Genomic DNA, 25207 nt, shown 5'->3' with positions numbered 1-25207 from the left:
GGGAGGCCATGATAATCGACTACGAAATAAGAGTGGTATACTCGAGTATGAAATAAACGACTACGAAATAAGAGCGTATGGAGTGGTAATGTCGTATAATTGAGCGTGAGATAACAAAATAATCGCGTATGAAATAAACGTTTAGAGCGTTTGGAGTTGTATAATCGAGTGTGATCTAACCAATACCCAACCTAAACTATATATAGATGTTTGTGGGGGTAAAATGGTAAAAAAAAAAAAACGGTCCAAAAACAAAAAAAACGGGCATATACCCGTTATACAACGTTCAAAAACCGGTTTTTCCACAACGGTCAAAAACCGGTTTTTTTATAAACCGGTTAACCGGTTTTTCCATAACCGGTTAATAAAAAAAACCGGTTTTTCGATTAACCGGTTCGTTAACCGGTTTTGGATCTAGAACTTGTAACCGAAAGACGAACCGGCGGTTTGTAAACCGGTCAAACCGGTTTTTAAAAAACCGGTTTTCGTAAAAACCGGTTTCCGGTTTAAACCGGTAAACCAGTTCCCCAACCGGTGTTTTTGGCCATCTCTAGCTGACGGTATGGTTTCGTGGGGAATGCCCAAGCCAAACCTAAAGCCAACGTGAGACTAGTTAAGACAAGATAGCCTGGTGGAAATTTGATAACCGGGGCTCTCAAAATTAGAGAGGGGACGGCTAAACACAAATTCAAAAAAAAAAGTAGCTTTCTAAAAAGAAAATAACAATAATTTTGTGCACCCCATAAATATGGTGTGTGTATGACATAACCCACCAACCAAATTAGGACGAAATGGACGGAATTTGGTGACAAAATGTAGAGATGGAAGGCATTTGGCTTTTGGGGTTTGGGCGAAAAGAGGAAGAATGTTGATCGTACAAAGCGAGGAGATATAGAGACAAACAGATTGACACAGATACATACATACAAACAAAACAAAAGAAAGAGATATAGAAGGAAGAAGGAGAGTTGATTTGTTAATCCACAAACAAAACAAACGCCCCCAATCTCCCCGTCTTCTTCTTCTATATTTCTTTATTTACATATATACATATATAATATATCTGGTTTGAAAATTGAGTTGTTTAAATGGGTTTTGAACTGTAGCTAATACATATATATGATGATGAGGGAGTCACAAAATAACAACTCCCTGCCTCCTCCTCGCAACACCAACACCAAGAGACTTTATCAAGTTTGGAAAGGTCGTAATGTGAGTTCTTTTTCATCCCACATTTTATTATTATTATTATTATTATTATTATTATTATTATTATTATTATTCTGCAGTTCCATAAACCATAAATTGATTTGATGATCATCCACTTCATTTGTTTTTTATGAGAATCATATTAAAAAAAAATGAATATTTGACTTTAAAGTCAACATTTGGATGATACTGATAGGGAAAGGTCAATGTTGATTCATGGGCATTTGATATATCTCAAATGGCTATCATATTGTCGTCACCTTTTTGTGTGCAAATTATGGGCTTTCTATAAATCTTTAAGAAAGTCAACATTTGACTTTTTTGGATCAAATTAACTGTTACATATGTAATTTTATAAATCTCAATTTCATTTCATATTCACAATGTTTCCATCCCTCTTGTGTTATAATTATGGGTTTTCGTTTGTCCTTATGCATTGAATAATGAATGATGTTGTATTGTTGTGGGCATATATGAGCAGCCAATACTTGATTGGAATGTATCTCCATGAACGCATTATTACTTTTGTTATTTGATGATAAATCTCATATTTATTTCACTGCATCATGTTATTAACTCCTTTGTGTGTTACATTTAGGGATTTTAAACCATTCTTTATAAAAAAGTCAACTTTTGACTTTGTAAGTCAAAGATGACATGAACTTATCTTGACCAACATATAGTTACATATGTTGAACTTTGTACAGAAATTCTATTGCGGCGGTAGATTGATTTTCGGTCCTGATGCGGGCTCAATACTTCTATCTACATTCCTTATCGGAGCCCCTGCGATAACTTTTTGCATCAACACTCTACTTGATCTGAGAAAAGATGGAAGAAACGCCTTTGAGTACGCAGAACTCATCATAGAAATCGCCCTCACCCTTTTGGTACGTTAACCTTCATTTCTCCTAGAGGTCTCAAACGGGTTAAACGGGCTAGTTGAAATGAATCCAATCACCCCCGAATCAACAATAACATATTTTTCATTAAAAATATAATAAAGCGATTTAGAAGTTCTTAAAAATTTGACCGAGGTTACTATAAGCAGGTTCTAACTTTTCTCTTCATGACGTCCGCAAGAAATCCTGGAATAGTTCGCAAGAACAAACGACCGCCGGAAGTTGAAGAGTCTTTCAATCTCCGGTCACAATCGTTGGAATGGTCAGATGGTCCATCCATGAGCCTGAGGCGACCAAGAATCAAAGATATGCTCGTCAATGGCCACTCGGTCAAAGTCAAATACTGTGACACGTGCATGCTATACCGCCCTCCACGTGCTTCTCATTGCTCCGTTTGTAATAACTGCGTGCAACGGTTTGATCACCATTGCCCGTGGGTAGGCCAGTGTATCGGAGTTGTAAGTCCATCAACCTTATTTTTCGATCAATCTTACACGTTTGCAAACATTTTTCACCTTGTCTAATTGGTTAGCGGGAATATTGGTGAGGTTTGTAAGTTTCTTGGTGACATTGTCTCACGTCTATAAAAAATCACTCTTAAACCTATAAATGAGTCTAAAATCTTAATGGGACCTTTGAATTTATCGTAGTTGGTTGTAACAATGGTTAATGCATTTGCAGCGCAACTATCGGTTTTTTATCCTGTTCGTGACTTCTTCGACTGCCTTGTGTGTATATGTCTTCGTGTTTTCATTATTTGATATTATTCGTCAAAAGGGTAGCTTTTGGGATAGTTTATCAAAAGATGTGGTTTCGGTTATGCTTGCTTCATACTGCTTCATAAGCGTGTGGTTCGTTGGCGGGCTTAGCATTTTCCATTTTTATCTCATTTCCACAAACCAGGTTATAATATTCACACACATGTTTAACCACATTGGTGAATTCTTAACTGTCCTAAAAGCGCCATCTTTTTTCTTTGTTGTGCTTGCAGACAACGTATGAGAACTTCCGGTATCGGTACGAAAAACAGAAAAATCCATTTAATGAAGGGTTTTTTAAGAACTTTAAGGATGTAATATGCTCTAAATTGCCACCCCCTATCGACTTTCGAGAGTGGGTGGTAGTTGAAGATGATGATACTGCTTCAGCTGTTGGGTCGTGTACACAAAGATTTGGTGCAGCATCTATGCGTGCTTCAAAAGCAAAGTTAGATAGGGAACCGAGCATCTTCATCTTCCAACAAAAGGACGAAATGTTGTCAAACGACAAGACTTCCAACCATTCTGCTGCCGGTAAAGATTAACAAGGTATCAGTTAAGCCAAAAACACACAAGAACAAATCCATGATTTCTAGTTAATCGTTGAGATTCAGGTTTTTATAGCGATGTAGGAATCAAACTAAATAGTTGTACATGAAAAAGATTTGAGTAGAGAGGTAAATGGTGGTGTTGCTTTCATGTATAGAATGTTATTAACTTTGTTTTGGCACAAGATCATATTGTGGTAGTTTGAGATATTTTAGTGCTGAGAAAACGTATCATGTTCTTTAAACGGATTAGACACGACACAACGAATTTGTTTGGGCTTAAAGTGATGTTATTTGTATATCTAAGTGTTATAAACTCGGCTTCAAACGACTAACCAAAACTGTGAAATCAAACAAAGATAATTACAACGAACAACCCGGGATACAGATTCACCACCCGAATTGTAACCGAAGAGCAAAACGAACCCGTAACAAGATACAGACTCACCACCTGTCACGAGTAGGTATCCAAAGTTCACCTCTCAAGTTTCTAAGCTTAAGATAGCAATGGAATATTTAGCCTTCCAGTAGGGAAAAACCAAATTAAAAAAACATAATAAACCTTCTTCCATTTCATTCATTAGGTTCGAATACATATAGAACAAATAAAAAGAAAACTGCCCACGTTCCTAGCCTTTAGGGAATTAAACTACTAACTACCTACTCACTAAAATAACAAGAAATGGAAACCCACTATTACAGATAATAATAATAATAATAACAACAACAATAACAACAATAATAAAAGATTAAAACTGAAAATACTAAATTTGGGCAATGATGGAAATGTGGGATGCAACTGCATGAGTTTGTGTTCTTAGCCACTTTTGCATGTGTACAATCCAACCCGGTTGATCCAACTCGTGGACCCGTTTGCTGCTGACCCAGATAACCCGCCTTCGATGATATCGGCTAGTGTCGAATTTGAATCTCCTATGAGGTTGCTATCAGTTAGAGTAATAAATTTTCAAATCCAAAAGCAATGTTGCTATGATGGTTTGTATTTCTTGACAGTGGCACAAGTAATAATAATGTTTACTAGGTAATGTGGGCGACCGGTCGGGGCACTTAATTTTCAGGGGCACAAATTTATATATATATATATATCATCATCATCATCGTGCTCAGTATATCCCACCAATAGCAAAGTTATGGTAGGGTCCGAGGAGGGTAAGATGTAGACAGCCTTACCTCTACCCCATAGGGATAGAGAGGCTGCTTCCGGTGAGACCCCCGGCTCGATAGTGGTTTTGCATCAAGCCTTGGACATAAGGCACATAACACTCAATCATCGGAACACTGGTTGATCGGTGCATGTACCCTTGTCTTTCGGCTATCAACACCACCACATGATGCTTGATTAACCTTCCGCCACTTTTAACGTTATTTTGACGAGATTAGTAAAATAACGTCAAATATATATATATATTTATATATTTATATTTATGAAAAAGTAATATGTATATTTAATGTTTTACCCTAGTTGTACAATTACTAGCTTGGTCTAGTGGCAAATGAGTTTGACTCCAACCGAAAGGTTGTAGGTTCTAGCCTCACTTGAGACATTTTTAAGCTTATTTTTATACAAAAAGTTTTTTACACAACTTAAATAATATAATATTAACATAACCTAGCAAAATTTGAGTGGGGGGGGGGGGGGGTAACATATGCCTCCGTCCGCCAATGGGTCGTAGAAGAAGGGGCAACACCCCCTTCACCTAGGAGGGGCACAGGTTTGGGGTGTGAATGGATGTGATGTGGCATAAGAATGGGCAACGCTTGTTATATATACTTAATTACAGAAATAAAATAATTTTTTTTAAAACTATTATTAATAGTGCTTTTTTATTCACTCTATATAGAAAATGTAGATGTTCTCAATGCATTTCCCACATATTTTATGAATGTTGGTCGAGCAAGGTAGAATGACAATAATCTTACGTAATTGCTTAATCTTATTACTTATTAGGTGTACACGTCTTTCTTCTTACATCATCTTGGGGGGGGGGGGGGTCTTATGCTATATTGACCGTATGAAGTTGTTTTTCGTCATCCATCCGCGAACACCAAAATGAATCGTTAGAAGAGGTCACTAATATGTAGAAGCTGTTTTTTGTTGCTATTATATGAAGTTGCCCCTTAAAATAAATGTAAAATGTGGTGATGATGTGACAATGTTCTTGAGTTTTCTTATTAGACCATCTGTAGTCGTTGTGGCGTTTTGGGCTAAAATGTCGGGGACCCCCCCCCCTCCCCGACAACGTTTTGGTATTCAAATTTGTGGCCGGCGTTATGTACAATTGTACATAATATTTTGGGTGTGGGTGAGAGATAGAGAGAGAGAGATTAGCAATAAAATAATGATTATAGGAGAGTTGTGAGCATTTTTTTCACTATACTTATCTTTTGCAAAACTTAAATGCTAATTAGGCATCCCATGGGGTAAAAACGCATGAGATTATGTAGTTTTAACTTTTGACTACGCATTATGTTACTAGGCATGTTTCTGGGTGTTGGTCTTAATATCAAACTTCCACTAAAACCACAAATGTTTTGTCACATTCAAATTAATTTGCGGAAAAAGGGTTGAGAAATCGAGACAATAATCCTTGGAAAATGGCGGGAATTGGGCAATTGATTGTTACAGATACGGTTTTGTCTTTCATGTGGGTTTGGGCAAGCGTAATAATCAGAATAATCGTTCAATTTTTGTTAGGGTTTAGGTATGGTAACAACGCTTATGAGTTCTGTAAGTGTTCACTCTCCCTTGCAAACATGTTCTTATTTGCTTACTTGGTTAAACTCGGTACCAATGGCGGAGCTTACAATCCGATTGTTGTTGTCACATCCGCCGTTAATGGAAACTTTATCACGTTTCTCTTAAATGTTGGAAGAATACCCTTTCAGGTTACTTGCTTTTTTTTTATTTTCTGATGAAATATGAAAGTGTTGTTATGCAATTAAATATTTGAGGATTATGAATTGTGTTTATAGATCCTGATTAGAAAATTATTATTATTATTATTATTATTATTATTATTATTATTATTATTATATGACTGTAGTTTTAGGTGCTTTTTGACTGTGGGTCGTGTACACGGGTTGACGGATCAAACCCGAAAAGTTTACACAAGCACGGCCTGTTTGACCTGTAAAATTGTCTCTTTTTGCATATTAGAACTGTAAATTGCAAATCTATAACAAAACATACAACTTGAAATTAGTTATGACATAAAACACCATTTTTTTTAAGTTACAAAAATGAGCAGGTTAAAGAGGTCTAAATTTGCCAGGTAGAATTGAACCTGACCCGTTTAGACTAAACCAGACATGCCATGTAAGAGATTCACACCCATAGTATTATGATGGAGAGAGTAACATGATATGTGTTGGGTTATGAAGGCCTTTGGGCCGGTTTTATTAGGAGGCCCAGTTTTGGTTCCTAATTATGTTTAACCCTAATATTGTTTATTATATATATCCCATCATGTAATTGTAATCTTGGTTCTGAGCTAATAAGAAAACCTAGTTGCAGCCCGTGGACGTAGGTCCCCTCGCGGGGACCGAACCACGTTAAATTCTTGTGTCGTTTATATTTTCGTTTATGCGTGTTTATCGTTGTGCATGTGTGTGCTGTTTCGCTTCCGCGCGCCGCTTTGTTCCTAACAAGTGGCATCAGAGCTTTGGCTCGTTGTTTACACACGGTTTTGCACGGGTATCGATCGGAAAAAAAAAAAAAGGTAGAAGAGGCTGGTTTGAGAAGGGCTGCTACAGTGCCGCCGCTACAGTGCCGCGGTGAACAGTTCCGGCATGAACAGTGTTTCCGGCCGTGAACAGTGATTCCGGCGGTGAACAGTATTGTCAGAGATCTTCGTTTTTCTGGTTAACAGGGCTGTTCGGGGCTGTTTTTCAGGGCTGTTTGGGACGGTTTTCCGGGTGATTTTGCAATTAGAATTCCTGTTTTGGACTTCTTGGAGTTGCAGGTTTCACTCGGGCGTTGCAGGTGAAGCACCGGGTCGGGTGTTTCGGGTTTTAGGGTTTTTCTTTGGAGGTTGCTCGGCTTCAGGGAACCGGGTTTTGTGAAGACCATTTAGGTTCGGGTTCAGATTTGTTTGCAAGAGATTAGTCTGAGGTAACTTTATATAGTTTATTTACAGTTAGTTGATTTATCGGTTATTGCAAGAGCAAATCGGTTTATTTGGCAGTGTTCTGTTGAACAATCGTCAAGTTTAGGCCCGTGCCCTTGTTGTGTCTGTTCACTGTTTTCGATTTGTTCTCGTTTGTTATTGTTATAACTGAAGACGAGGTGGTTATGATCGGAATGTTTGACGGTTTGGATTTTGGTTGATTGGTTTGTCATGTGAACTTGGATATAGTACTGGTGATGGATAAACTTGGAGAAAATGGAACCAGCGGGTGTGCTGGTGACGGCATAAGTGAAAAAAAAAAAAAAATGAGGTTAGTGGCAAGTCATGTTAACTATTGCTCGTTTGGATGATCTTTCGGTTAGGGTTTGAGTTAACTGATCGTGTGTACGGTCATAGAACCCTTGGTACCGCTTGATTTCATGAAAGTTCTACTGTTGTTATAGCTGTTTGCCTGTTAGCTGGTTCGAAACTGTGATTATTACTTCTTGTTCGTTTGGAATTGTGAAGTTATATCTTGTTTGGTGGTGATCAGTGGTACACCATTTGAGAGGTTCATAATTTCGTGTTGGGTAAAGTTATTTGCCGGGATAGTACGAGTGGGGTTCATCTCATGGAGTGTTGGTGTGGCATGGGTTGGGATAACAGGAACAGTGGGAGCTGGGCATAGTCGACTTGGTAGGTTGCGTAGAGGTGGGACATTTTAAGAGTCGATGTCGAAAGGTTTGGAATTCTGCTTTTGAGAATGTATCTGGGGTTGATGCATTGAGACTCAGTGAAGGCGGTGAAGACTCTTGGGTTCAAGATTCTAGTTTGCTTTATTTCTTGTTACTCACTTCAATGAAGCATTTGTTGAATCTTTTAGTTAAAGACTTTTGGAAGATACGGTCTCTGTATCGTCGGAAGAAGTGAACCAACTTCCGAGTTATAAGGTCTTGGCTCGCTGAATCGGGTAGAGCTAAGGGGTTTCAGTTTGCAGACATGAAGCCTGGAGCCACAGTGATGTTAGCTTGAGCGTATTCGGAGGTCTGAACATGTTCGGGGTTTTGGTAACAGTGGGAGCACGCGGTGTGTTCTAGGTTTGTTTCCAAAGGGACGTTGAGTTCGGAAGACTGGGAAATCCGAATGTGAAAATCTCTCCTGGTATAGTCTGCTGATTTTTGGAGAGTGATTATCCTCTGGAAGTCTTTGGAGCCGGTAGTGTGAGTAAGTGAGGGCCGGTTAAGATTGAGGATGAGCCATTGGCGGGTTTTGTCATGGCTGGGTCTGTGATGACCGGATTGGAGCTCTCGGGAGCTTCAATGGGCCTTTCAGGTAACTGATGGGAAGGGGCGCTGCAACTGGTGTGGATTGGTAGAAATCTTAGTTTGTTCCTAGAGAACTGGAGGCTTGGAGAACTTCTTTTGTTGAAGTTTTAGCTTGTTCTTGGAACTGGAGGCTTGGTTGATTTCTATTACTGAAGATTACTAGAGTTACTGGATGAATGAGATTGTTATATTTACTTGGATGGCAGGCTGGAATTTATCGCAAGGCCTTCAAGTGGGAGATTGTTGGGTTATGAAGGCCTTTGGGCCGGTTTTATTAGGAGGCCCAGTTTTGGTTCCTAATTATGTTTAACCATAATATTGTTTATTATATATATCCCATCATGTAATTGTAATCTTGGTTCTGAGCTAATAAGAAAACCTAGTTGCAGCCCGTGGACGTAGGTCCCCTCGCGGGGACCGAACCACGTTAAATTCTTGTGTCGTTTATATTTTCGTTTATGCGTGTTTATCGTTGTGCATGTGTGTGCTGTTTCGCTTCCGCGCGCCGCTTTGTTCCTAACAATATGTAACAATACAGTCAATATGCAAATTCGTTATTATCCATCCAATATACAGTAAAACCTTCAATTAGTTCAGTTTCTTTGGTTCTTTTCTGTAGCATGCAATATCAATTAACTAGATGCCAACATATTATATACACATGATCAACTAAGTTTTATTTAATCGTATCTTCCTATTAACCATCAGAACAATTGGATTACAATTTGTTCATTTTTCTCTCATTTATGTCTGATTTATCAGGTGCTCGGGTCAATCATAGGGGTGAGGCTTATCCTCGAGACATTTCCTGAATTATGGTACGGGCCAGAGCTTGTCATTAACCTCCATCAAGGTGCACTAACAGAAGGATTATTAACATTTGTACACGTGCTGATCACACTTGGTCTTGATAGAAACATTGATGATGGAAGTTTCTTCATGAAAACATGGATTAGTAGCATCTTAAAACTCGCTCTACATACACTTGGATCAGATTTAACCGGTGGATGCATGAATCCAGCTGCTGTAAGTTCCTTCAGGAAACCTTTGTTTGCAACATTTTTCTTGAAATTTGCATATTTACATTTACTATTTTTACAAAATTAGGTTGTCGGGTGGGCGTATGCTCTTGGCATTCATAAAACAAAAGAGCATATAATTGTTTATTGGCTTGCCCCGATGGAGGCGTGTCTATTGGCAGTATGGACATTTAGGTTGCTTGTACGCGGTTCAAAACCCGGGAAACAGAAAACTAACTGAAGATGACATGTTTTCATACAATCAAGAATTTATTACTACAGAACTGTACAAATGAGCTGGTTGACTTTTTCTAGTCAAACAAGTATGTTTCAGTATTCAAATTTTTATTAGGCGATTCATTGTACATTATAGATTTTCAGATTTTCTTGTCTTGTCATTTGTATTCCTTTTATCACAGCATTATAAATACTCGACTTTTCGTATTCAAACAAGTATCAAGTAAACAAATTAAATTTATTAATCTTCCTATTGTCATCATCAAACTTCATCACTTATATCACTCTTTGACAATGTTCAGTTAATCAGTGTCATCAAACGGTCAGATACGTAAATAACACATGAAACATGAGTATCAAATGCTTTTATAAGATAAATAGATAAAATAACTATAACAACATTATTCTTTTACCAACTCACAACAGGATTTGAGCCTAAAATAAGTTGAAGAAAACTCTATAATACTATAATATCAGTTTCACTAAACCAACACCAACATGAATGTACAGAGAGGATTTCATAACGGTTGTTGGTCTTTTTGTACAGAAAACATCATCCACTTGTTTCTTCTGCCTTCAATTCCCTATCAGCTTTATCTTTGTGAATTATGTGATCTGCAACATGCAGCAGCTACATATGATCAGAATAATAATTAAAAAAACAAGAAAACGAAGAAATCACATGCAAGACATGAACTCACATTACAACACACCATGAAATCATGTGTTCATCCACAACCCTATTTCTGTATAATAAAAGAAAGTAACTGTTATTCCTTTTCGTTTACTTTTGTCTTCTGTATAGATTCCATTGCTTCTTCAAACGATTTCTGCAGATGAAAACAAAAAATTGTTAAGATCAATATAAACCAGTAAAATTGTCGGTTATGAGCTGTAACTGTAAATTCAGTATCTTGAAACATGGTTACAAAGGACAAGAAACATACACCCGAATTCTGCATCTTCCAGATTTTATCTCTACCTATTTCAACGACTGCCAGACCACTTAATATAGCCCTGCAGAAATATTATCCATCATATCAAACAAACAGGTTTCACAATATAAATCATGTCACAATCATCAAAGTCACTTACTCTTAGCAACAAAATAATCACATTTTTTTAATCAAGCAAGGATCTGCCTCAAGAAATCTGATAAACAATCCAAATTTTTTAATCAAAATATCATTTTGACTCTAAAAGGCTCTATAATTTCTTCGAAACCCTACATACAATTTTTGACTTGATTTTAAGCTTAGATCTCATTATTAGTAAATTTATACCATATTGCACAAAACTGATCTCAATTTGTGAATTAAAGCTATTAATCGACGACTCGCTAATCAGAGCCCTCGCGATTCGATTTTGGCTAATCAGCGACAAAAGTGCTAGTGGGTCAAAATAGGTCAAAGACGTCCCTAAGCGGCGATTTCGGTCCTAAAGGGGTCGAGGAGGGGTTAAAACCTGTCTACTCGAACTTTAACATATAAAAATGTGTATATATAAAACTGAAAATTACATGTAAGAAATTCCCATTGTATTAATCATATTAATAGCTAGTTGGTACCGCCTAAGTACTAGGGGTGAGCATAAAACCGAATTAACCAAACCAAAACCGAACCGACAGTTAATTTTTTAAATAACCGATTTTTCAGTTTGGTTAACCATTTATTAATAACCGAACCGAACCAATTAACCAATACTTTATCCATAACAATTATCTTTTTCTAATGTATTAATGTATTATTTTGTTCCAATACTTCAAAATGATACTTTCTTTGACCATTGTATTCTTGATCTTGGATATTTCATTCTGTCAGTAACATGTATTAATTCATTTTGAACAACACATGCTTTAAATTACATTTATTTTCTTATACAATGGCTTTGACAGCTAGCTTCACCTGTGTATTTTGGAACTAACTAGTATAAGTTAATTGTTTATACTGTTCATGGTTTTAATTTTAGTAAAAATTTTAACAAACCGAACGAAATTAACTGCTAATAACCGACTAACCAAAACCATACGGTTATTGTTTTTCAATAACCAAACCAAACCGTGCACACCCCCTACGACTACTATTTCTACAACACGATGAAAAGTCAGTCAAGTTAATCTAGAAAGCGATAAAACAGAGAAGAAACCATACCCGGCAAAAACAAGATGTAGAAGAAAGGCACGGCTGTTAATATACCCAAGAGCTATCTGAGCCCTAGAAACAGACGCCTTTCTACTACTACCATAATAATCATAGTTCCTCTTCGTCCTGTTATCATACGTGTACTCGTATCCATAATTCCCATACCCGTAACCCTGATTGGTTCGATTGGATCGAATATTATTATTATAATGCTTACGCTTGTGATCGTCGACTAGGACCTCGTAGGCCTCGGAGGCCTGTTTGAACTTGAGGGTGGCACCGTCTCTGACGGACTTGGGGGAGGCGGAGTGCTTGTCCGGGTGGAATTGCTTGGCGATGGTTCGGAATGCTTCTTTGATCTCGTCTTTGGTGGCGTTGGTGGTCAGGCCTAGGATTTTGTAATAGTCCATGGTTGGATCGAGAGAGACACAATTTTGACATAAGAAGGGTGATTTGAAGAGGATTCGAGAGGAGGTTGGTTGGGTTGGGTGGTCGGGGAAAGGATATCGTGGCTCGGATACAGCCGTGTTTTCGGTCCTTTTCCTTAGTAAATATCTTCATGTAAACGAGTCAAACGTTCGGTGAACCGTTTGACGGCAGGACTGTTTATAACATGAACACATGTTTTATTCGTTCATTTAAGTTCGTTTATTCATGTTTAAATACATATAAATAAACGGGATGTGTTTGTTGTTGTTTGTATCACCCTAAACAACTTATTTGATTTGTTTCTTTTAAATGAATCATGTACTTTTGGGTGCATAACATACAAAATGTATTATATTTTTTCGTTTGTGTTCATTAACTAATTTTATTAAATGTTATTAAATGGTGTATAAAGGTATAAAAAATTATAAGGTAATAACTTATTATTATTTAGACAGAATTACAAATTTTGTCCTTTAAAAAAAGTCAAATTACGGTTCGTGTCCTTTTTTTAGTTTCTTTGCAGGCGGTATCCTTTAAACATTTTTTTTCCTACACGTTATGTCCTTTACGCTAACTGGGTTAGAAAAACTCAGTTAAATACCCTCACGTGAAGCGCATGTGAGGGCATTTTGGTCTTTTCGTATGTATCTACAAACAAAAACACTTTATTATCATCTCCATCCTTTTCAATTTCCCCCAAATTTAAAACCAATTCAAAACCTAGATCCAATTCTTCATCATCATCCACCACACCAAAATCAATTCAAATCAAAATCAAACGGCAATCCAAACATCTTCACAGAGCATTCACCTGAAACATGGCCTTCCGGTCCAGTCCTTGGGTTTAAAACGTCTTCTGGGCACCCAATATTCGACTCCGGCCATCCAATTTCTTCTCCGGGCAGCGGTGGCAACCCACAGTTGCTTATATCACTTGTGCCAAAGTAATGTTTTTCATGACCCTCATGATTGTTAAATATCGAATTGTACCCGCTCATAAAACTATCAAAGCTCCCGTAAGCAGTCGAGTTAAACTCTTGTCGCCTATCAAAGCTCCGACCGCGACACCCACTCCGCCGCCGCCACCGAGCTCGAGTCCATCGCCAAAACCCTAACCCACGACCTAGACACCGTCGTCCGTACCACCTGCGTCTCCGCCACCGGAGGATGAATTGGAGATTTGAGGATTTAAGGGATTTGAAAAACCCTAGAAATTGGAGATTTGGGGGAATTGAGAGATGGGTTTGATGATAGGATGGAGATTGGATCTGGGTTTTGAATTGATTTGATTTTGATTTGAATTGATTTTGGTGTGGTGGATGATGAAGAATTGGATCTAGTTTTGAATTGGTTTTAAATTTGAGGGAAATTGAAAAGGATGGAGATGATAGTAAAGTGTTTTTGTTTGGTTACAGACGAAAAGACCAAAATGTTCTCACACGCGTCTCACTTGAGGGTATTTAACTGAGTTTTTCTAACCCAGTTAGCGTAAAAGACATAACGTGTAGGAAAAAATGTTTAAAGGATACCGCCTGCAAAGAAACTAAAAAAAAGAAACGAACCGTAATTTAGCTGTTTTTAAATGACAAAATTTGTAATTCTGTCTATTATTTATTGATAGTAAGGGCATTTCAATCATTTGACCTTAACTTAAAAGAATGTAACTAACGGAGTTAATGATTTGTTAGACAGGGATTGTTATTGATAATAAAACTTAAAGTTAAATTATTGCCGGTCATATTTTTATTGTTAGTTGATTAATAATGGCCACTAATTAATAGTTTGAATTATTATAATCCAATTTTCCTACATAAAAAAAGCTATGTCTGGTACATCGAGTAATCTCATAATTGGGGTAAATGAGTCAATGTTATCGGGTATATTACAAATCCCAAACCCGTGAAATATTTCAAAACTAATCCTAAACCCTAACGGGTCGGGTATTACCAGTTCCAATTGTGTCGGGTTTTGGTTTTTTCCATCGAATACGAGTTTCATTGCCATCCGTGCCTCATTGGGGCTCTACCTGAACCCCACAAACTCGCAAAAGGGGTGATTTTTACTATATGATATGTTTTGATTAGGGATGAGCGTGGGACAGTACCCGTATCTGTATCCGTACCTGGTTGTACTCGTATCAAAAATCAATAAAAACGCGCACCAATACTCGTACCAAATTTTTTGGTATGGTACGGGTACAAGTACGGGTATTTCGGTACAGCACCCGTTTTTGTACCACTTTGCCTTTTTATTTCTAAATCTTCGACGATCTTGAAACCAGTTCCGATACGAGTAACAAACAACCTGAACTAGTTCGGGTATCGGTACTTTCACAGGTACGTGACAGGTACCAAATTAGTACAGATATCAAATTGGACGTCAATTTAAAGATACGATAGTATTGAACAACCCTAATTCAGCCGCCGACTTTAAGTGATTTGTTTGTTGGTTCGAGTCTTGGATGTTATATTATTTAATTTTGGAGAAACGTTCGGTACATGTTCAATAATAACATGGTTGGAGAATTTATTATATATATTAAATATGAAGTATACCAATTAAACCTTTATATACTTCAAACAGGTACGAAATACCAAATGTACTCGTACCGTACCTGTACTCGATTGTACCTGTACCAAAATTCGACAAAAATGAGTACCAATATCGTACCGAATAAGCTAAATCGGTACGGGTACATGTACGTAGTGCGGGTATTTGAGACAAAATGCTCATCCCTAGTTTTGATAAGACTAGCAGAAATACCCGCCGCGAAGCTTCGCGGCGGGTACGCCCTTTTAAAACTAATTTACTAATTAAATTGTATTGGTAGTATACATGTAATAAACTGAAGTGACTTTAAAGGTCAAAATCCATTATCTAGTATCATTAGCTAGAAACTTTCTTTATACACAGATAGTGTATTAGTAGTATACATGTAGTCACCAAGAAACGTATACAATGAATCAATGCATCATTTGTCGAGCACATAATGTAGGAAGGAATAAGCACATCTTTTTGTTCACCAAGAATCCCAAGACAAATAATGTTCACCGGCTTGAACTTGAAGCCAACAATGGAAAGATCCGAATTCTCCTACCAAAGATATAAAACAGTTTCTAAGAGATAAAAGCGATAACATTTTTTTATATGAAAATGAGACATGAGACATATTGTAGATAAAAGATAATGATAAAACATCCAATATTATTTGTCAATTTGACTTGACCAACCCAACCCGTTCCATCTGACACGTTTGAGATAACGCAACCCGTAACCATTTATTTTATATTGAATATAAGAGTAATACAGTCAATACTGAACCAAGTATACAGCATAAATGGAACATTTACCTAGTAATACTCATTGTATCTAAACAAATGCTTAAATATGGTGCCATTTAAATAATAAAAACCCATGTCCGTGGACAAAATCTAACGGTGACACTTGATAGCGACCAAAAATCAATAACATTGAAAATTTTCTCCTCAAAACCAGTTCTGAGAAACATGTAGAGAAATAAAACCGATATCAACCGGTTTAACATAATAGTAGATGTAACAGGTTTCTACTTTCACACTACTGGTTTGTAGTCATTGGTCAGTTTTTTGTTTGAATTAGATTTGAATCATATTATCGTTGTTGTTCAGTTTGAGTGACACTCAAATCTGGATATCTAACCAAAACCATATATAAAAATCGGGATTGGATCCAGACCAAAGTTAGAACCAAAAATCAACTTCAAATTTTGTTTTATTTTTTTGGGCTGTGATATCCAAGAAGTTTAGGAATATAATGTTATTATCTATTTGGAACTTTTTGTATTTTCGAGCCACAAATGAGGAGGAATGGATTTATGGTATGCCATTGAAGGGTTGATGCAACAGATGACAAAGATTTTTTGAATTGTGAATTTGGTAGAGGCTTTTTAAAACTACAAGATAGATAAAAGACAACATTAACAGCACTATAGACATACCTGTTTTTTTGGAAAATTTGTAAGTTAATGTTTCATATTCCTTCTCTTGAGCTTTTATATCTGGTTCACTTGCTCTTGAACAACATAACCGGGCGTTAACAAGCATAAAAGAATGAACAAAACGCGTGCTCATGTTCGTTCGTTTGATAAGGTGAACAAATTTTTTTGTCCATATTCAGTTCATGAAACAAGAAGTCAAGAATCAAATTTAATATTACTGCATGCACAAAAACGTACAACCACTTAAAACGCAAATTTCCTGGTTAGGACACAAATATCGTTTGTTCATGTCTTCATATTTTATAAATTTAATTTTTGGTCATTTTGATTCAAGTCAAAATGACTTCTAAAATTTTTTTAAAATAAAATAACTAATACGGGTCATAACGGAAAGCGAAGTTTGATGTTGGGCAAACTTCATTTTGATTTAAGTTAAAAAAAATCAATCTAGATAAAACTCGTGAGGAAAAAAAGCATCCATAGTAACATTATCAAAACACCAATATCAACAGACGAACAAGAATACACTTAATTGTCTTAATGAATGAGCACCAAAAAGAAACTCTGTTGGTTCAAGTTCGTGAACCATTTGTTTACACTATCAACAAATGACACAAACAAACATGAACATGGTCATTTTCTATTGAATGATTACGAACAAGAAACTCCGTTTATTCAATGGTCGGTGTTGAGTTGCTTCTTCGGTTAAAGTTAAATGAACCAATATAAACATGTTCCGTTTGTGTACTTTTGGTTCACTTACAAGCGTATAAGTCAACCAAAACTCGTTTTAAATCCTTAGTAATGTTCATATAGATTTTTTAATGAAACATAATTATACCAAATATTATATGGAATATGAAGAAACTATATCAAATAAATAAGCCAAGGGATTTAATAAAACAAACTTACTTGAAAGTTGAAACCAATGCTTCTCAAACGCTCGTATTCCTTGACCTTCAAGCCACTCTCCAAAAGCTGCATTGCCTTGTCTCCCCTGACAGTCACATAACATGCAATCTTTCCATTACACCTGATGCCAAAAGATGTAAATATGTACCTTAGTGTGCAAGTCAACACCAGAATTATCAATACCTCAATCTAACAGTTTGTATAAACAATTCAAAATGAAAATCAATGATAAGAATTTTTTGAATCGAAAGTCACTTTAGTTGTAAATGAAACACAAATTACACCATAAGGAACAACAGCTAATCAAGATAACAAATTGCAATAAAAAAAACTATGATAATTGTGTTTCAATTGTCAGAAGGAAAAGATAATTTAAAATAATTTGATGAATGATAAGTTTGTTAAGCAAATAAGATATATAGATTATTGTTTCTGAACTTATAGATCTAAGTGTTAATTGTATTTTAGTTAGGGTTTTAGCCCATATTGTTGGTTAAAGCCCATGGGCCTTTTATGGGCTGTTAGCTAGGGTTTAGTTGTGTATATATAGATGTAGTTGCTTATGTATTCAACACACCTTCAAGTAATAAACATTACTTTACTACAACCATTTCTTTACATGGTATCAGAGCTACGGCTCTCGATCCAAACCCTAGCCGCCACTTAATCTGAACCAGCCGGCCCTAGATCTGAAACCGAAACCGAACCTCCTGTCCAGATCTCGAAATCTTTTTTCGAGACATATTCCGCCGTCACCGCCTCTCTCACTGTCACCACCAACCTCCGATCAGCAAACCCTAAAATTCCGCCGCCGATCCGCCGCCGCACGCGCCCCCACGCGCCGCCTCTGCTCCGCCATTGCCCTCCACGCGCCGCCGCGTGCACCGCCCTCCGGCCGCCGTCCTTTTTTTCAGGTTACTTATTTTTTGCTTCCGCACCACCCTGTGTTGTTAGTTTTTCAATTCGGGACCTTTTAGTTTTCTGTCTCAGTTCGCGTGTGTATTCGTTCGAATAAGAAACTTTCAGATCCAATGGCTGATAAAAAGGCTTCAGAAACTCAGATTGCTCCAGGTATTATTAATTATTCAGCTGTTCTTCGCATTCCGGTCAAACTTGACTCAAAAAATTGGGGTTCGTGGAGTCTCTTTGTCCAAAAGGGTCTTGAAAGTTTGGACAAAGACGATCATCTCACTAAACCACCCCCGGACCCGATTACCAAAGAATGGAAAATTGATGATAGCGGAATCTTAATGGCCCTATGGAATGCTATGGATACACAAATCCTTACTATTGCTCAAAACTTTTCCACCGTAAAGGAAATGTGGGATCACCTCTCTTCATCCTTTTCGGCTAAGGAGTCTGTCTCTCATGCTTATTCTGTGGTTCAAGCCTATGGTCGGGCCGAGCAAGGTGATTCTACATTTACCGACTACTTCACACGATTCTGCAAACTCCGAGATGAGCTTCGCACTATGTTTCCACCCACTACTGATTTGAAGATTCAGGAGGAGCGAAACGCCAAGATGGATGTCATGACCTTCATTGCCGGAATCTCGCCCAAGTATTCAAGCGCCCGACCCCTACTGTTGAGCAACTCCGTTGCCACATCTTCAGTTGCATCAACCTTTCACCTGTTGCGGGAAATGTATGGTCCTGGTGCAACTCTATCTCCTACTGATACATCGGCTATCTATACATCTACTGGTCGAGGTTCTCATATGACCCACAAAAAGGGTATTGGACGGGGCGGTGGTCTTGTTTGTCACTATTGCAAGGAACCAGGTCATACGAAATGGGACTGCCCGAACCACCCTCCTGGAAGTTAGCCACCTCCTCGTCCCAAAGCTCGTTTGGCTGCCGCTGGTGAGACTTCAGGTCCAACCGCCACTCTCTCCTACACAGTTAGCGAAGAAGACTATTGTCGTCTCCAGCAGCTTCTAGCCTCTTAGACTCCTGCTCCTGCTCCTGCCCCATGTGCCAATACGGCCGATTCAGGTACGCTTCCTAGCCCTTCTTCATCTTGGATTATTGATTCGGGTGCCACTCATCACATGACTGGGAACTCGGGTATTCTGTCCAACCTTAATAAAATCTCCCACCAACCTGTTCGACTGGCTGATGGGTCTTCCTGTCCTGTACTGGGGGTTGGATCCATTAACACCTCATCCAACTTAAACCTCTCGTCTATTCTATATGTTCCTAAATTTCCCGATAACCTTTGTTCGGTAAGCCAACTTACTAAACAACACAATTGCTCTGCTAAATTTTATCCTACTCACTGTATCTTTCAGGAACTAGGGACGAACCGTCTGATTGGCACAGGTTTTGAATCTGGAGGCCTCTACCGCTTAATCTTCCCGTCAGGTCCTACATGTTCTACAGCAACTGCCTCAGTCAGGGAGGACCACTGTCGGTTAGGTCATCCCTCTACAGCGGTTATGAGGCAAATGCGTCCAGATTTACCACTTTCGTCTTTTAATTTTCATTGTGAGTCGTGTCAACTTGGTAAACATACCAGACGTCCCTATCCCCCTAGAGTGTCTAATCGAGTCAGTTTTTGTTTTGAACTTTTGCATTCTGATGTATGGGGGCCATGCCCTACCAAATCTACTTTGGGTTTTGAATATTTTGTTAGCTTTATTGATGACTATTCTCGCACCACTTGGATTTATTTGATGAAATCTCGTAGTGAAATTTTTTCCATATTTCAAGAATTTAATGCTTATGTTCAAAACCAATTTAACACCACCATTAAAACTTTCCGATCTGATAATGCTAAGGAATAATTTTCCACCGACTTTTCTTCGTACTTGAAAAACAACGGTATTATTCATGAATCATCATGTGCATATACATCTCAACAAAATGGTGTGTCCGAACGCAAAAATCGTCACCTATTGGATGTTGCTCGCACACTCATGATCCAATCACGTGTCCCTCATCGTTTTTGGGGAGATGCCGTTCTCACAGCTGCATATCTGATTAACCGTATGCCCACACCCGTTCTTCACGGTAAAACACCGTTTTCTGTACTATGTCCCACTGGTACTCCTTTTCCTCTCGCACCTAAAGTCTTTGGTTGCGTTGCCTATGTTCATGACCATCGTCCGAAAACAATCAAACTTGATCCCCGAGCCCTTCATTGTATCTTTGTTGGTTACTCACGGGTTCAAAAAGGGTATCGGTGCTATAGCCCTTCTCTTCACCGATACTTTACTAGTGCCGATGTCACTTTTAATGAGCCCTGTCCTTACTTTCCTGAGTGTTCCACTCCTGTTTCTGACCCATTTCCTGACCTCGATATACCCACATCTCCCTTCATCCCCACCATTCCTGTGTCAGTTCCTTCTACCGATCCAATCTCCTCTGATTCTGACCCACCGATAGAATCTCCGCCACTGCTTTTCACATATGCTAGGCGAGGGAGGGGTCAAACATCAGCGACTCTTGAATCACAACCTGGCCACGACCCCGAAATACCCTCCGATACTCCGCCTACATCTGAGCAATCCACACCTCTCACTACTACATCCTTACCCGATCCACCAACCTCTGACACACCTGTTTATGATCCTCCTGGTGCCCCACTTCCCGATATACCTATTTCCTTTCGCAAGGAACCCCGGACATGTACTCGTTACCCAATTCAGGACTATGTTGCCTACACCCACCTATCTCTTGAATCTCATGCGTACACCACTACCCTTGATTCCTACCCGATTCCCAAAAATGTGACGAGCGCTCTCGCTCACCCAGGATGGAGACAGGCTATGGAAGATGAAATTGGGGCTCTAAAGTCCAATCATACATGGGATCTTGAAACACTTCCTAAAGGGAAGCGTATTGTTGGTTGTCGTTGGGTGTTTACGGTTAAACTACACCCGGATGGCTCCCTACACCGCTTAAAGGCTCGGTTGGTTGCAAAAGGGTATTCTCAGGCATATGGCATTGATTACGATGAAACTTTCTCTCCGGTTGCTAAAATGCCATCTGTCCGTATTTGCATCGCTCTTGCTGCCATTAATCATTGGCCGCTCCACCAACTTGATGTCAAGAACGCCTTTCTTAATGGTGTTCTTGAGGAGGAGGTATATATGGAGCAGCCCCCAGGGTTCGTCGTTGAGGAGGAGGCCTCGAAAGTTTGTAGACTACGTCGTTCTCTATATGGTCTTAAACAGTCTCCCAGGGCATGGTTTGGTCAATTCTCTAGTGTCATGGGACAGTTTAGGATGACTCAGAGTGCCTACGATCACTCTGTCTTCTTTAGACACCAGAAAGGGAAGAGGATTATCGTAGTTGTTTATGTTGATGATATTATAATCACAGGTGATGACGAGGTCGGGATTTCCAAACTCAAGCAGTTTCTTCAGTCTCAGTTTCAGGTCCGCGACTTAGGTCGATTGAGGTATTTCCTTGGCATAGAAGTATCCCGCTCTCCACAAGGAATACTTCTCTCCCAACGAAAGTATGTTCTTGATATGTTAACTGAATGTGGCTTACTGGGTTGTAAACCTGTTGATACCCCAATGCTTCCTACAAAGAAACTCCTCCCAAAAGAAGGAGATCCAATGAAAGATCCTGAGCGATACAGACGGCTGGTTGGTAAACTTAATTATTTAACCGTCACACGACCGGATATCTCCTTTACTGTCAGTGTTCTGAGCCAATTTATGGCTACACCATACACCGGTCACTGGGATGCTGCCCTTCGTGTCTTAAGATATCTTAAGACCTCACCTGGCTTGGGTATATTATACTCAGAACAGGGTCATTGTCGTGTAGGTGCCTTCACGGAAGAAGGAGATGGTCGGATATCAGGGTTCTCAGACGCAGATTGGGCAGGTTGTCCAATTTCTCGACGATCTACCACCGGATATTGTGTGTTTGTTGGAGGAAACCTTGTATCATGGAAGAGTAAGAAGCAACACACGGTTTCCCGGTTGAGTGCCGAATCGGAGTATAGAGCCATGGCAGATGTTACATCAGAGATGACATGGGTTCGTCGTCTTCTCAGAGAGCTCGGGGTTGTTTCTAATGACTTGATGAGGTTATACTCTGATAATCAGTCAGCTATTCACATAGCCAAGAATCAAGTATTTCATGAGAGGACAAAACATATTGAGGTCGACTGCCACCTTATCAGAGATCGGGTAGTAGGCACACAAATTGATCCTCCTTCCATTCAACCAGTTCATGTGAAGACAAATTTCCAGCTAGCAGACATTCTAACTAAACCGCTCCGGAAAGCTCAGATAGATTTTATTTGTAACAAGTTGGGCATGATTAACATCTATGCTCCAACTTGAGGAGGAGTGTTAATTGTATTTTAGTTAGGGTTTTAGCCCATATTGTTGGTTAAAGCCCATGGGCCTTTTATGGGCTGTTAGCTAGGGTTTAGTTGTGTATATATAGATGTAGTTGCTTATGTATTCAACACACCTTCAAGTAATAAACATTACTTTACTACAACCATTTCTTTACACTAAGAAAACTTGGAAGAAACTTAGAATTCAACATAACTTACCAAACATGAACTTAGAATTCAGTTGAGGATTTAATAACTTTATAACTAACTACCGTGTTGGTTACAGCAGCATGCATAGCTGGATTATGACTCTGGGGACACAGTAAGAAAACATCCAGCGAGAATTACAAATCTATGTCTAACATAATACCATACTTCACCTTTGTTATTCATTTTACACAACAATTTCCCAATGCTATTTTCTGGCAGTTTCCATGATCCTATATGATACTAAAAAAACTTCACAACAATCAAGAATTTTCATAATATTTTGTTAATAGGCCAACAATATCATATAATCAAAGGCTCAACAGAGTATTGATAATAGTAATAATATTCAGTATGACTCATATGAATGAGAAGAACAATAACATAAAGTAACGGAAAAGAACTTTAAAATCCTTGCACAAAACTCATAGTTACCTTATAAACAAAAACTAAATCCGTCATCTTCATTCGGATTGGTAAAATTGTAAAGTTCAATTGGGAACCAGGAACAAATTAAGAATCTGCTTACAGTTCAATGGAGAATGAACAAGACAGACATACCTGGATTGTGTTTGGAGGAGTCTGACCTTCACGAACTCGCACACCACTTGTTTAGGATCGATACAGAATTACAGTGTGTCAATCATTATTGGATCAAATTAGACTTGAATTGAACAGAACATGTGAGCACAATTAAAAATTTCATACTAATCACTAACCTGGAACTTATTGGAGAATAGTAGATGCGCTGCCCTAATCGACTAAGAAATGGGATAACTAAATAGCATAGCGATTGAAATAAGAATAATCGATCCATCATTATAATGGATGGTACCTTAACTCAGTAAAGTAAAGTGAGGAAGACGGAAGAACCCTAATCGTCAATTGGCTTTAACGGATTGCCTTGAATGATTGTTGATTAATTTGGCGGGGATAGTATTAATTAAGTTGTTAAGAGAGTTAAGGGTCATTTATAATATATTGATTATTGAATGAAGGAAAACAGATAATAAAGCTCTTGATCTTATCATTTTACGACCGAGGAGCAGCAATTTCACGAAACATGAAGGCTTTATCAAGTTGTATCGAAGGCTTGAAGTACGGGTTACAAATTATTTTTTCTGTCCAATTGTGTGATGTAGTTCATGCCCTCGTTTTTTAATTGTGAAATTACCATCATTTTCCCTCGCTCTTCCTAAATAATATAATATAGATATAGATATGAAATGATATAAAATAATATAATATTAGTTTTAAAAAATATGAAAGTATTAAAGGAAAAAGTGTGATTGTGCGAGTAAACTAAGTCAGCCGTGAATGAGAGTGTGTGAATGGGTGGATTTGGGATTCATTGATTTCATCAAAAAGGACTTGTTCCTCTAATACTAATCACCTACCACCTCATCTAGCTTCCATCCGATAACAAGTTCAAGGTAAACTAAACCTTACTTACATTTTGCATCGTTTTATACTTTTATTATTATGTTGTTATTACCTGATTATGATCTGCAATCATCGTTTCTTTCTATTCAATCGGATCCCTACAAGTTAGACCGCGTTGTATAACGTTTAACGTTGAAACTACTATACTAATTGTTATATCAAACTAGGTCAAAACCTCACATCCATTCAAATTTCAAATCACTTGTTTCAATTCCCAATTTTACATCTTTAAAATTGATTTTTATAGTTTGTTTCAATTCATAGTACTGTAAACAGAAGTGTTAATCGTTAACAACATTATATCCTGCGCTTGTACTTAGCTTAATTAGTTCTTACATTTTACTAGGGCTGTTCAAAAAGTTTGTGGCTCACGGCTCGCTTGAAAAAAGCTCGAATCTATATCTAAATGAGCCGAGCATGAGCCAGGGTTGGCTCGTTGTGATTCAGCTCTTTAGCTCGCTTTTATTAAACCCTAAATTTTAAAATATAATAACAGCATAGCAAAATAAGAAAAACAAATACATATATTATGCCACTCGACCTCTAAAACATCATAAAAAATAACAAAATAAAACGTATAATGTTATAAATTCTTTAGGTTATAAGTTTAACATAAATTGACGTTAAAAGTTATATTTTTGTCGTTTATATATCAATATCTGATAAAAA

At 38.0% G+C, this 25207-nt stretch overlaps 2 protein-coding genes, 1 long non-coding RNA gene and 1 pseudogene across 5 annotated transcripts; 2 read left to right on the top strand and 2 right to left on the bottom strand.

Annotated features, from left to right (window-relative positions):
* Window positions 1-1060: 1060 nt before the first annotated feature.
* Window positions 1061-3465, top strand: LOC143574270 (putative protein S-acyltransferase 1; annotated as a pseudogene). Its single transcript, XR_013142562.1, has 5 exons — window positions 1061-1212; window positions 1917-2099; window positions 2261-2569; window positions 2793-3014; window positions 3103-3465. The product of XR_013142562.1 is annotated as a putative protein S-acyltransferase 1 (transcript).
* Window positions 3466-6032: 2567 nt separating this feature from the next.
* Window positions 6033-10243, top strand: LOC143574280 (putative aquaporin SIP2-1). The gene is made up of 3 exons (XM_077058938.1): window positions 6033-6324; window positions 9632-9895; window positions 9977-10243. Exons 1-3 carry the CDS (start codon window positions 6034-6036, stop codon window positions 10127-10129), a joined length of 708 nt encoding a protein of 235 aa, XP_076915053.1. The 5' UTR covers window position 6033; the 3' UTR covers window positions 10130-10243.
* A 347-nt stretch (window positions 10244-10590) lies between these two features.
* On the bottom strand, window positions 10591-12710 carry LOC143574279 (chaperone protein dnaJ 72-like). Of its 2 annotated transcripts, none has more exons than XM_077058936.1 (4): window positions 12276-12710; window positions 11073-11142; window positions 10808-10955; window positions 10591-10716 (listed from the first exon to the last, which is right to left on the bottom strand). In XM_077058936.1, the coding sequence occupies exons 1-3, from the start codon at window positions 12674-12676 to the stop codon at window positions 10896-10898; spliced, it is 531 nt and encodes a 176-aa protein (XP_076915051.1). In that variant the 5' UTR covers window positions 12677-12710; the 3' UTR covers window positions 10591-10716; window positions 10808-10895. The 2 variants fall into 2 exon arrangements, with proteins under 2 accessions (XP_076915051.1, XP_076915050.1); XM_077058935.1 differs by having other exon boundaries at window positions 10598-10740; window positions 10827-10955.
* Window positions 12711-15670: 2960 nt separating this feature from the next.
* Window positions 15671-23786, bottom strand: LOC143574278 (uncharacterized). Its single transcript, XR_013142563.1, has 3 exons — window positions 23653-23786; window positions 17584-17731; window positions 15671-15788 (listed from the first exon to the last, which is right to left on the bottom strand). It is a non-coding gene; the product is annotated as an uncharacterized LOC143574278 (long non-coding RNA).
* Window positions 23787-25207: the final 1421 nt, after the last annotated feature.

The sequence above is a fragment of the Bidens hawaiensis genome, unplaced genomic scaffold (assembly GCF_021521415.1).
Source record: "Bidens hawaiensis isolate Kalapana, Puna unplaced genomic scaffold, B.hawaiensis_p1.1 tig00026875_1, whole genome shotgun sequence".
NCBI lineage: Eukaryota > Viridiplantae > Streptophyta > Magnoliopsida > Asterales > Asteraceae > Bidens > Bidens hawaiensis.
The sequence above is the reverse complement of the archived record's forward strand: the minus strand, read 5'-3'. Positions and strand labels throughout refer to the sequence as shown.

Excerpts from the sequence above, each read along its gene's own strand:
- LOC143574279 (XM_077058936.1), bottom strand. The coding sequence starts at position 12,676 with ATGGACTATTACAAAATCCTAGGCCTGACCACCAACGCCACCAAAGAC. Across the intron at positions 11,143-12,275 it reads CTACATCTTGTTTTTGCCGG|GGCTATATTAAGTGGTCTGG; the intron begins GTATGGTTTCTT and ends ATATTTCTGCAG. Across the intron at positions 10,956-11,072 it reads GGAAGATGCAGAATTCGGGT|AAATCGTTTGAAGAAGCAAT; the intron begins GTATGTTTCTTG and ends TTTCATCTGCAG.
- LOC143574280 (XM_077058938.1), top strand. The coding sequence starts at position 6,034 with ATGGCGGGAATTGGGCAATTGATTGTTACAGATACGGTTTTGTCTTTC. Across the intron at positions 6,325-9,631 it reads TTGGAAGAATACCCTTTCAG|GTGCTCGGGTCAATCATAGG; the intron begins GTTACTTGCTTT and ends CTGATTTATCAG. Across the intron at positions 9,896-9,976 it reads GATGCATGAATCCAGCTGCT|GTTGTCGGGTGGGCGTATGC; the intron begins GTAAGTTCCTTC and ends TTACAAAATTAG.